Here is a 12,795-nt window from a genome sequence, read left to right on the forward strand (position 1 = left end):
AGCCATCGAGGACAAAGGGTCAGAATAGAGACCCTCTCGTACCCTCCCCCCACCCCAGCCCGCCTCCCGGACCCTCTGCCAACACCCCCCCCCCCCCACCACAACCCCCTCCTGTGGATCCCTCCCTTCTGCAACTTCTAGTACTTGGAGCAGTTACAGGGGATTGTTCCCCCGACCCACCCGGGTTCACCCCCTCTCCCCCATCGCCCCAGATCTACCCCCCCTCCTCCCCCTACCCCACCACCACCACCACCAGTGCACTGCGTCCACAGTGGAGGCAGAGGCGATTCAGACACATTGGGAACGTAATGGGCCGCACAGCGAACCGGCAGACAGAGCATAACCCTCTGGGCTATTATCACAACCACTCTCTCGCTAACTGTGGCCACCTTCAGAAGCCGGGCGGTCACTGGCTTTGATGGTGAAAGCCTTGCGGGCAAACATCGATATCAACAACATTTCAGCACTGCGGCCTAAGAGCTCTGAAGTGTGCCCGTTACGTCTCTCTGGCAGGGGAGAGAGTATGTGCACTCCTTCACCATCACCACCACCAGCACTACCAGCACCCTCTACCCCTCACTACCTTCACAGTCCACTGCAATTCCAGCTAAAAGCCCCCCAGCCAGCACTCCCAGGTTGGGTTCCTGGGGATGATTGTTGGGGATTGATCTTGGCCAGGAGACTATTGTGCTGGTGGAGGCTGAGTAAAGGCCCCGTTGAGATATTGATCCTTGCAGCCGTGAATTCTGAACCCCACCTACCACAAAGGTCACGTCAGAAACCCTCTCCTCCATCCGGACTGTGTATGCATATGGACATACGCACACACACACACACATACACGGCAACTAAGTCCACACTAGAAATGTCACAATAGGCAACTCTCCCAGATGAAGTCGGGGAGAACCTCTCCCTGTTTGGAGGAAGCTGCAGCTCTCCAACAGCTCTCAAGTAGAAAGAGAGAGCGCCCCTCTCGGAACCAGATGCAAACGCTCGGTGCCATTATTCTTGCTGTGGTTGACGCCAGACCAGAGGGGATTGTGTGGAGCCACTCTGGCAGAGGGTCCCAGCGCGGAGGCAACGCCTCTGCTTATCAGCTCTGAACACAGAGGGGTCTGAGGAGCCTGGTTCTCCAGGCTGGTGTGACACGGCCTCGTTCAGGGGGCCCACAGCCGGGGCCTCTGGGGAGAAGCGGTCCGGGGCAGGGCTGGCTGGCTGGCTGGCTGGCTGGGCGCGACGCTCACCCACTGATAAATCACTTTGGCTTCCTGTGAGCGGCAGCTGCCTGCACTCCAACCCTCGGGGGTGGGGAGGGGCGGGTGGGTGGGTGGGGACAACGGACAGGGTGGAGGTTGGGGGGAGGGATATCGCAGACAAATGAAACAAGCAGCGCTCAGATACACAGGAGAGAGCCGAGGTGGATGGGATCCCTTTCGTTCCCCAGTGGTCTCCTGTCGTGCGGATCAGTCACCCGCTCACTGTTGTCGCTGTAAACCTTTCAAAAAGCGCTGCCGTCTCCTCGGAGTGTGCATGCTCTGAGGAATCAGTCACCGGTCCGGTTCATTCTTTTTTGGGGGGGGAGCTTGTTCGGTCTCGGCCACGGTAGCTTTGCGTCGCGTGAGGCTGCTTCCTCCCCTGCTTTGGCAAAGGGCCACCATCCGTCTGTTACTTAATTAGGATGCAAATAAATCTCCATTGACTGCTAATATTCTCCCTCTCAATTCTCTGATTTGTCCTGCGGTAATTAGAAATAATCAACAACATGCCATATTGCTAAAAGAGGTTTATTACAGTCATTAAGGTCACAGGGGAAAACACAAACACAAAAAACAAAGCCCTCCAAAACAACCAAATAATTGATATAGTAATATCTACAAAAACATACTGGATCCATCATCTTCTTGTTGGAAAACTGCCTGCCAAAAATGGCTTGGTGGATGTGTGTGAACCCCCAGAGAGAGGCATATCAGTGGTGGTATTCAAGCATATAAATGATTAAACAGCACTGGGGGGAGAAAGGCATGTTCACTCAGGTGCAACACCCCTTGACATCCAAACCAAATAGATTCCAACCAAAGTTGGAATCTAATCGAAAGTTCAAACGGAATACGTTATTCGGTGTTACTTTTTGTCGTAAACTTACCGGGCATGCGATCGGATAGAAGAGGGAAAAAAGCCTTTTTATTAAACATTTCTACTACACCCTCTCAGTGTCTCGCTGATTCAGAGTATGGCATGCTCGGAGATCATCACTTCCCTGCACAGGGCTGCCCACTTAGGACAAAGCAGGGTTGCGGGGTTCTGATTTTTCATTATAGTGCTGGAGGAAGGAGAGGGTGGGAGGGGAGGAGAGGGATGGTGGAGGGGAGAGGGGTGGTGGGGAGGGGTGATGGAGAGGAGAGGGGTGATGGAGAGGGCTGATGGAGAGGAGAGGGGTGGAGGAGAGGAGAGGGCTGATGGAGAGGGGTGGAGGAGAGGGCTGATGGAGAGGAGAGGGGTGGAGGAGAGGAGAGGGCTGATGGAGAGGGGTGGAGGAGAGGGCTGATGGAGAGGAGAGGGTCCAGGGCTGTGCGGAGCTCCCCTGGGATGAGTCTCCTCTCCTGGCACGGCCGGGCCCTGGCATCCTCCTGGTGCCGCCACAGAGCCAGGGGGCGGGAGGGAGGACAAAGGGGTCGAATGAGAACGCCATGCATCAGGGGATTTCTCTTATTAAACACAGTGTAGAGAGACACACTCACACACCCACACAACTGTATACAGACAGACAGACAGACAGACAGACAGACAGACAGACAGACAGACAGACAGACAGACAGACACAAACACATTCACAAAGGGATAACCTGACAGTTGGTTTCTCATCAAGCACCTGACTGATGCAGCTGCCTTTGACAGTGGCATGTTCATACATGTCATTCCAACGTGCTGCTGACTGTGGCAGGTAGAACAAAGCACAACAAATTCTCCCACAACAAACAATTCAACCTCAAGCGCTTGGGTGAAACGAATCTGTGTCTTGGTAGTTTTCAACAGGCAGAAGCAGAGTTTCATAGTATTTTCAAAATCCCCCCCAATCCCCCCCCCCCCCCCCCCCCGAAACAATCTATTTAATCAAGGCCTATACAGCTGCATCTTAACTTATTTTGGACAACCTTCAACATGGCCTTTAGGCAGTTGGCATCAAATCTGCCCCATGCTGTGCCCTATTAATTGAATCTGTAGGCAGAGATTTATTAACCTCATTTAATACCCGTTTGATTAAAATGTGAAATCAATAATTAGAAAATGTAGATTTTTTTTTTTTACCTACCCATCCCGAGGAATATATTGTGTATCTTGTGTACCAAACTCATGACATTTAAACTTGTGTCCCTTATCACACAGCAACTCTTCCGTGATTAAATAGTGTTCGAAGGCCCTCACCCACAACCACAATCTGGCACTGCTGTCATCCTTCCCTCCAGGGTGTGGATGTGACCTCACGAGTGGTTCTGGGGGCCAGAGCCGGGCATCCATCAGCGGGCTGGGGCCTGGCTCTGCCGGGGCCTTGACAGGTCTGTGTGGGAGCATTAGAGAGGGGCCTGCAGGGGGGCTGCTGGAGCCCTCTGGTGCCGTGGAACTGGGCCCGACCAGCCAGCAGCACTCCTCCGTGCCTGTGTCGGACACAAGCTGCTGGTCCCCCCCCCCCCCCCCCCTTCACCCCCCCAACCTCTCGTCCCCAACTGCCCCCGCCGCATTCGGGCACCCACTCGACCAGCCGTGCCATTGTCTGGGGTGTCCACATGCATCTGTCATGCATGGGCAACATTGGCACTGACAGACATCCTATTGTCTCTCTGCCGAGCCAAGACGCAGCCACAGTTTGGGGTAATCGCTGGCCCTAATTAGTCCGCAAACACACACACACATGCACTCTCTCTGTCTCTATCTCCCCCACGCGCACACACACACTATCTCTCTTACACACACACGCACAGAGGTGAAGGCGCAGAAAACACACACCGAAAACAAACAAAAAAAAGCTTGACGATGGCTGCTCATCAGTTTGACTGGGAAGACAGCGCACCCTCAAAGACGTCCGGAACCTTCCAAAAAAAAAAGAGAGCCACAAACAGTCAGGAGCTCAGTGCCTTCAAGCCCGGGCCGGAGGGACCCTGCGTTGCCATGGATTCTGTAACCTGATAGTAAGCAGGCTTGCAGCGTCGCCGTGGGAATACACGGGAGCACCTCCACCTGACTTAATCACCAGAGCATGGCCTTGTGTCTCTCTCCCAGGGGCAACAGCACTATCACAGCCTCCGACGCCTACCCGCTAATCTGCTCATAATGAGATGGAGAAAAAGAAATACCACATGTTGGTGAGGGAGCGTCCAAAGGAAGTCCAGGGTGAGTCCGTCTTCGTGTCGGCGTCCCATCTAGTCTTTCAGTGGGGCCGGTACGTCAAGTGGATGCATGGTCAGGTGGTAGAGACAGTCTATGTATTTTGGCCGCTTTCCTCCCCGATAAAGGGGGTGACCTCACACGAGAGAGAGAGAGAGAGAGAGAGAGAGAGAGAGAGAGAGAGAGAGAGAGAGAGAGAGAGAGAGAGAGAGAGAGAGAGAGAGAGAGAGAGAGAGAGAAAATCGCGAGTGAGGGTCGGTCTCCCCCTTCTATACCTCATGTGTGAGGCTGTCCGACATGGGGGACATCAGTCCTCCTCCACAATTACAGTCAGCCGGGGGAACATGGTGAGCCCATCTGGGGGCCGCACTCAGGGGAAGTGCTGAAACAGGGTGGACCTCGGAGAAGTCCTGCTCCGAGCAGCACTGAAGAAACAACAGTGGCACAACAACATTGCAAGGAAAAGCTTTGTAGCATAGACATCACAGGTGGGTCTAAGGCAGGTTGAGAAGCCCATCTGCCAGAGAGTATAGGCTCGCAAACATCAGAGATTGGTTTGTGAGTGCGCGTGTGTGTGGTGTGTGCAAAGCATCCTCCAGAATAACCCAGATGAAAGAAAAAAATGGACTAAAAGCAGCAAGGGGTGAGTGCGGTGGGGGGGGTGGGGGGTTAGTGGGACGACAGGGGGTGGTTAAAGGTTCAGAACAAGCAGAGGAAGAATGCTTTTAAAAGCCTGGCTCACAGTAAAATACAGTTTCTCATGCGAATGAAGAAAAAAAGACCTACCATATAGACAGGGCTTGGCTGAACAACCGCCCCCCAGATATCCTACAAATCTAATAACTTAACACTGAAAAGACTGTTATTTGAGCAAAATAATGGATACAGTAGAAGGAAAAAATACAGCACATATACCAGTGCAAGAACCAGTGGGGCCCCACATGTCACACACATCACATTCACCATCTCATCAATCCCATTTGGATTTCCCACCACCCTGCTCACCTGCAGCAGACTCCCCTGTCGTCAGCATCATTGTCACCACGATGTAGACAAGAGTCAAGCAGTCACGTATCTCATGTTACCGGGACTTGCCAATCCCCAGGAGCAGAGAGGACTGTGGGAAAGGTGTTCCTCCAAGGCCCACAGTGATTAGCAGCTCTCTGGGCCTCGGCATGGAGCAGCACCAACATGTGGAGCGGGTGTGGACCAGGTGACAGCAGCTGAGCACGTCTGCGTGGGAGAACTCCCCTCAGAGGGCGTTTTTCAGTAGTCGCTCGGTGGCATCACTCGATGAAAACCCAATTATCGGTCTGTTTTCGTTCCAGCTGCCCTGTGTGGCTATTTGCCACGGGAAAAATGCATTACGTAGATAGGTTTGTTTGTTTGTTTCTGTGTTGTCTTAGCCATGTGGTTTCGGTTTTTCCTTCTTTGTCCTTGTCCACCCAGGTTCAAACTTGCTGACGATGTCGTGACTCATGTGGCATTACTGGAGGTATTGCCCCCAGATACCAAACTGCATTCACACTGCATTCTCGGCTCCCTTCTTTCAAATTGCTTCAAGCGATGCCCTGGGCAGACAAGCGAGGGTCCTCAATCCAATTGCATTTGTCTCAAGAGGAGAGGGAAGAGAGAAGGGAAGGAGGAGAGGGGACTAGGGAAGGAGGAGACTAGGGAAGGAGGAGAGGGGACTAGGGAAGAAGGAAAGGAGACTAGGAAATGAGGAGAGGGGACTATAGGCAAGGAGGAGAGGAGACAGGGAGAGTGGACGTGGTAGCATTGAGGTGTTCACAGGCCTGGCAAGGAGCCATAAAGCTCCCAACTGACCCCAGCTCTTATCTCTGCCTGCTGTGTGCTGTGCTCCAGCCTCCAGCCTCAGGACCCATCTGCCTCTACCTCCACCCGTCTGCACAAATCAGGCTGTTTAAACATGGGCCCGCTTTACTGCTCTCCTCTGTAAATACCTGCCACGTTCTGCCGTGGCCCACCTGGAAAATCAATCAATCCCACAAGCACTCTTTGTACACAGCAGCTTGGAGCAGAAATCACTTTGTCTCGTTTTTTTACAGACCGTCGTTTTTCAGAGAAGAAGTGAATAAGCAGGATTTTCAGTTCAGTGAGGGAAGACAACTGTTTAGCTCCACGCTTCCCTGTTCTGCGTTAAACTTCTGCGTGCCAACTCTACCTGAACTCGGGGGCTAAAAGATGCCCTGCGATGGCAGGAGACAATGCTTTCACCACATCGGTAGCTGCATTTTGAACCCAAAAACATGGTTCTGTCAAAATGATTTAAAATGCACGGTTGTTTATTTAGCGAAACGTCCAATCGTTTGTTCCGTTTTTTTTTCTTCTTCTTTTAATCGAAAAGGCTAACCTCTTCTGCAAGAGCATGATGTTATGTGGAGCGGATGGGTCCCATTTGATTTCAATGAGTGGCATTTTTTTTGCTGCTGGGTGTTTTGTAGCATTGAGTTGGGAGAAGCAGCTTAAGTGGCCTTCGGGGAGTGCAAGTGGCAGACAGGCTTTTTGTACCATTTCTTGTCTGTCAACCACTCCTATGAGCACTACTCTCCTAGCTCATCAATAGAATGACTCACCTGGCCTCACAAAACAATTTATCTGACTGAAAATATTGCATAGCAGTCTTTCTGTATTTTTGTTGACAGGATATATAAGAACCCTCCAACCTGTTATAAAAAAAAAAAACACAACACAGATGACCCTCCCCTTCTTAGGTTACTTATTGGTTACTTAGTTTATTTATTCATGTGGCAGAGATATTTACAAATTATACAAAGACTCTGCACAGTCAGCTTCCAGAACATGCTGTGGCACCTCAGGTCTTGAATTATTAAAAAATTTCCTGTTAGAAGCTATTAACAGTAGGTTGTTATTGGCAAATGTTCCACAACATATTTTGTTTGCTGTGATAACTTAAAAGTAACCTCATAATAACAGCCAAGATGTTTGTTTTGGTTTTGTGTACCATTGAATCAGTCATTTCTTGCGAAAACCTTTGGCTTGTTTAGATTAGCATTCAGCCAGAGAAGAGTGAGAGTCAGATCTCTGTTTCCAATACTTATAACACCATTACTTCCTATTTCAGACACGCTAAGGTCACCTCAGGATACTCAAAAAAAAAAGCCGCAGCCCAGGTGTCGGCAAGCTAGACTTTTCTTGTGTCATGAAAATGTAGATAATGAGAAAAAAGACATGTGTGTCGTCAGGGTAAAATTATGTTTCAGTTTTATAATAGGTCTAACTCACATTTGACTAAACATGACTGTCCAAGTTTTTTACTTCTTCCTTCATTTCTTTAATCAGAGCGCCATCTAGGGTCTATACGGTGTGTTACATGACAGAACCAAAGAACCATAGGGGTTAAGGTGTCCTCATTATCAAGCTGATCACACAAATCCACTATAAAAGCTTTTACATAACATTAACCTCAATTCCTTTACTTTAGCCAAATAAAGGATAAATATATATTCTTGAATATTTACATAGGCCTACATTCTTACCAGCATTTATATGAAGAGAAACTTCTATTTTCAAACGTATTTTATTCTGCATTGAGGACAAACATACAACTTTAATCTTAACATCAGTAAAAGGTCAGCCCTTCTATGCTGACGATTAAATAGTTAAATAGTCTAAAAATAGCCCATTTTGTTTGATTTGTATTATTATTATTATTATTATTTTTCCGTCAATCAATGTAATTTCCATCATGTCATAAGGTCCACAAAGAGCTTGCAAACTACTATTTTATTTTATTAGAACGTTGTTTTCATATTCAGATGTTTTTGTAGAAAACCAGCAGAGAAGATGACTATTGAAACCTTCAGTTTCAATGAAACGAAAGAAGTCGATGGGAGGTGTAAGTTTGTTTAATTATTAATAACTTGTTAAATATTTATTTTGCTCCCAAATTGGAATATTAAGCTTTTCAACAGCAGGTGGCAGTATAGGCCAGTTCGAAGTCAGACCCGACATTCAGGTCAATTTTGCCTTTGCTGTCTGCTCTATTGAGCTTTATGGTTCACATTTGTACCCTGAATTGTGAATACTTTCATAATCAGAGTTCTAGTCATTAGGCTACTCGTTGTACCCTACTATCTGGCTTTGAAAATACAATCTAGTGTGTAACTGTTCAAAGACACGTGTCACTCGTCGTGGCAATCGTCCTCAAAGCAAACATACAGTCATCTGGATATGGTAAGTTTTCTCATGTTTTGATTTTTTTTTTTTACCATGACGTTGCAACGGAAGTGGAGTAAACTGTTTTTGTGTTCTTTAAAAGTTGTTTTTGTTCCATGGAAGATTAACTATTGTCAATTATTGTAGTCTTTACATAATCAAGTACACTACAACCACTCGCTGACATTTGTTCACATGAAATATTTGGATTGTTGCGATCACCCGGTTACACAAGTGTTTATTTGTGGTGATACACGAAAGAGAATTTGGGGTAGATGAGCAAGAGACGCACCAGAGAGGTGCTTCACAGAGGGGCGATAATTATGTGCTTTCACTGCCTGCAGTCATCAGGGGCCTCTCTCCTCAACACTGTTCTGTGATAAGGCAGAAAGACAGTTCAGAGCCAGGTTACAATCACTGTTGTTGTTTCAACAAAAGCACCCTTTCCACGTGTTTGAAGCCGTTTATGTCAAACCAAGAATGTGTCAAATAAAAAGGCAGACCTGTGAACCATGGTCTGTTTGTTTTATCTCATCCACAACATCTCTCTGACAATGGTCAGGTTTTGAATGCGTCAGGTTACATTGCTCAAGTAAACAGACTGCCGACATCTATCAGGATTTTTTTCTTCCATAAAAGAAATATGGATTCGGAGGTCTTCGAGGTGGTTAACTAGATTTGCGTGTGTCAGGGGACCACGTCTTCACTGCGGGTTACGGGGTCAGACTCGTATTTAGTTAGCCGTAATGATCCTGTTAAGGCTATGAATGGGCCACCATCTAAGCGAGTGTGTCTTTCACAGCCCACCCCTCGCCCCTCCTCCCCTGTCTCTCTTCCCTACCTCTCTTCCTTTTTGCCCAGGATGTGAACTGTGATTAATTGACTTAGAGGGGCTCAATGACTCTCCCCAATGACATGGCCACAGACAGCTAGGCCTACACCAATAGAGTCCCGGGTCCAGAGAGAGAGAGAGAGATGAAGGGATTGGAGGACTTTTTGGGGCTTACAATGCTACAGCTGGCTCCCGGGGCAGGACCCAGGGCTGAAAAGCCAAGCCTCCAGGTGGCTCGTGGGGCTTTGGTCTGTTCAGTGTTGGATAACCTCCCACTTGCGAGATGAGCATCGACGAGCATGCTGAAGTGATGTAGGATGAACTGGGAGCCGTTTAAGGAGTATGCTTTCCAGACCCTGGCCTGGTTTTTGCTAGCCTGAAGTTGTCATACTCATAATTCTTGTCAGAATATGAGTCTGAGAACTCTCCGTTGGGCTGTGAGTATGGGGCGTGTTTCAACCGAACTCGTAAAACAAATGCCTCTTCGCTCAATTGGATAGATTTACAACCAATCAGAGCAACGTAATATGTTGTTTGTTGAAAACAAATTCAACCCAAGCGCTCTTTGGTGACGTGGTTGATTACATTACTATTGATCATCTGTCCATCATCGTATAAAGCCCCCCTGACAATATGATTGGTCCGAACAGCTCCTGTTCGGACATATTTTTTCCCCAACTGAGGTTCCCCAGACCCAACTTCCCAACCAATTTTTTTTGTGGGCAGGGCTAAGTTGAGCTGGCAGCCAGGCTAGGTTTTTGCTGGAGTGATGGTTGTCTTGTCTCATTTGCACATAGTAAACAGGCTGTCACCTTGCCCCTCCTTTTTGTTTGGTCTGTCTCTGCTCCAATAGGATCGGGCCTTGACTGTGCGGGTGTCATGTACCTGTAGTGTACCACCAACTCTCTGTTTCTCTCTCCCTACTTCCCTCCCCTTTGTTCCCTCCCTCTCTCTCACACACACCCCCTCCCACCCTCTCTCTGTCTCTCTCCCTTTCCCTTGTTCTCTCCCTCCGTCTCTACCTCCCTCTCTCGGCCTCCCTCTATTTCTCACTTTCCCTCCCTCGTTCCCTAACTCTCTCTCTACCCACCTCCCCCTCTTTCCTCCCTCCCTCCCTCCCTCCCTCCCTCCCTCCCTCCCTCCCTCCCTCCCTCCCTCCCTCCCTCCCTCCCTCCCTCCCTCCCTCCCTCCCTCCCTCCCTCCCTCCCTCCCTCCCTCCCTCCCTTTTTCTCCCCCCCCCCCAACCCCCCCCTCTCTTTCTCCCAGGCGTCCTCAGGTTCCTCCCTCAGGGTCCATGCCCTGCGTTTGGGCCCGGGTCAGGAGCTGCTGAGCAGCCTGCTGGCATTGGTGGAGGAGAGAGGCCTCAGAGCGCCGTTCATTATCACTTGCGTGGGCAGCGTAACCAAGGCAACGCTCCGGCTGGCAAATGCCACCACAGAGAATACCAATGAGGTATTGGCCGGGCCCGACCGTTGGTTTGCAGGCATGTCTGTGCTGACGCTGTGGTTAGCTGCTCTGAACGAATAAAGGAGGGTTGTCACTTACTCCATGTTTAGTACTCACAGGGGGTTTGGGCTGGGAAAGGAGGTCGACTGTATCATTGAGGCAATAGATAGACCTTTAGATCCGTTCGAAGAATATATTGGCGTTTGTGTGTGATGCCTTGTGTGTCAATGATTTTAAAAACTTGCCGGAGTGAAAGACTTACATGACCCCTTATTTGTTTTTTGGAAGTTGTATTAAACACATGAGGTACATTGTCAAGTCCTTCTGTGGTATCCCCAGTGCCGTACAGCAATGTGTGATCCCGAAAAACCGGCGTCCCTCTTTCCTTCTGTCAGGTGGTCCACCTCCAGGAGCGTTTTGAGATTGTGTCCCTGGTCGGGACGCTGAACAAGGAAGCCCACTTGCACGTCTGCCTGGCTGACAAGGACGGGAAGACAGTGGGGGGCCACGTGCTCGGTGACCTGGAGGTGTTCACCACGGCCGAGGTGCTCGTCGGGGAAGCCTCAGACCTACACTTTGACAGGGAAATGGACGATCGCACGGGCTACCCAGAGCTGGTTATCAAGCCACGCTCTTAGAAGCACTGGAGGCAGCAGTTGGATTTCACGGCAAGCTAGGTGTATCCAAGAGAAAGAGAGATGAAAGTATCCCGCTGTGCTTGACAACTCAATAAATGGAAACCGTTTTTTTCTCATAGTATTGTTATTGGTAAATGGGATGTAGTCTTTTGTAGCCCACATGCTTCCCCTACTATGCTGCTCTTTGTACACTTCACCAGTACGTACGCACGCACGCACACACACACACACACACACACACACACTCACACACACACTCAGACTGACACACTGGACACTGACACACTTCACCCTGGAGAGAGCTGACAATCTCATCCAACATGTTTACGGGCATGACAACAGTAGGTGGAAAAGCCAACCAGAGAAGCCCTCTGTTGTGTTGTGGCGTCTCTGTTTCCACATGTAGACTTCACTATGGTTCTTTGTCTCACCGTGAAAGGGAAAGGAAAACGCACCCATTTCACAGTAATTAAATAGATATTCTACCACCTATTGTTCCCCATCCTCAGCTAATGTGAACAGACGCCCCCCAAATTCTGGACCGCGGAGCGCCTTTTGTACTTTAACACTTTCCGCAGAACAGATGACTAATGATGTAACACCCAACAGCTGTGGGGGAAACAGTTTCCATAAAAAAGAAAAAAAAGAAGAAGCTTGTCCCTTTTGCGGAGCAACCAATGAGAGCGTCTCTCCCGGTCTGCAAGTGTTCCGCTAATAGATGTTTAACTAAACCCCGTCTTTTCAAACGCTCTGACCCCCTGGTTGCTGGGAAACAATGGGAGAACTCCCGAAGGATTACCAGTGACCTCCACACCGCCCGGAAGAAAGGAGCCAGTGCTCCGCTGTCTTGCAAACAGAGGGAGGGAGCTATATGGTGATGGGAGGGGCCTGGGGAGTAGTAATAACCTTTTGATGGAGCAGAGTTCGCATAGACGGGTTCTAATTGGGCCCCATGCCTTGCTCCGACCGAGGACCAGCCAGTTAGAGACAACTTTCATCACTCATTCAAGCTGGGTGCACACACGCACGTGTCTGTGAATGTTTGGATTTGAGAAAGTGAAAAAAAGAGTGAGAAAGTAAGGGGAAGAGAAGGCCACATTTTAAAATGCATGCCTTCAACTCTGTTTTATGCAATGTGAGTGCTCTCTCTCTGCTGTCCTTACTTTCCTCCTTGCCTTCATGCCCGTGTGGTTGAAAGCATACCTGTATATGAAGTGTTTGGCTACTGAGTGAGAGGTGCATTCAATTGTTTAACCGATTAGAGTTGATGATAACTCATGGAGTCAACTGCATGTAATC

General features: G+C 49.1%; 1 protein-coding gene across 2 annotated transcripts; it reads left to right on the forward strand.

The window, feature by feature from the left end:
* Positions 1 to 8,368: 8,368 nt before the first annotated feature.
* On the forward strand, positions 8,369 to 11,614 carry LOC146286884 (uncharacterized). Of its 2 annotated transcripts, XM_084700462.1 has the most exons (3): positions 8,381 to 8,598; positions 10,679 to 10,864; positions 11,254 to 11,614. In XM_084700462.1, the coding sequence occupies exons 1-3, from the start codon at positions 8,596 to 8,598 to the stop codon at positions 11,494 to 11,496; spliced, it is 432 nt and encodes a 143-aa protein (XP_084556588.1). In that variant the 5' UTR covers positions 8,381 to 8,595; the 3' UTR covers positions 11,497 to 11,614. The 2 variants fall into 2 exon arrangements, 1 of the variants encoding a protein (XP_084556588.1); XR_014758501.1 differs by lacking the exon at positions 10,679 to 10,864 and having other exon boundaries at positions 8,369 to 8,598; positions 11,254 to 11,393.
* Positions 11,615 to 12,795: the final 1,181 nt, after the last annotated feature.

Source organism: Hypomesus nipponensis, chromosome 6, assembly GCF_054491055.1.
Source record: "Hypomesus nipponensis isolate SF chromosome 6, ASM5449105v1, whole genome shotgun sequence".
NCBI classification, from domain to species: Eukaryota; Metazoa; Chordata; class Actinopteri; order Osmeriformes; family Osmeridae; genus Hypomesus; species Hypomesus nipponensis.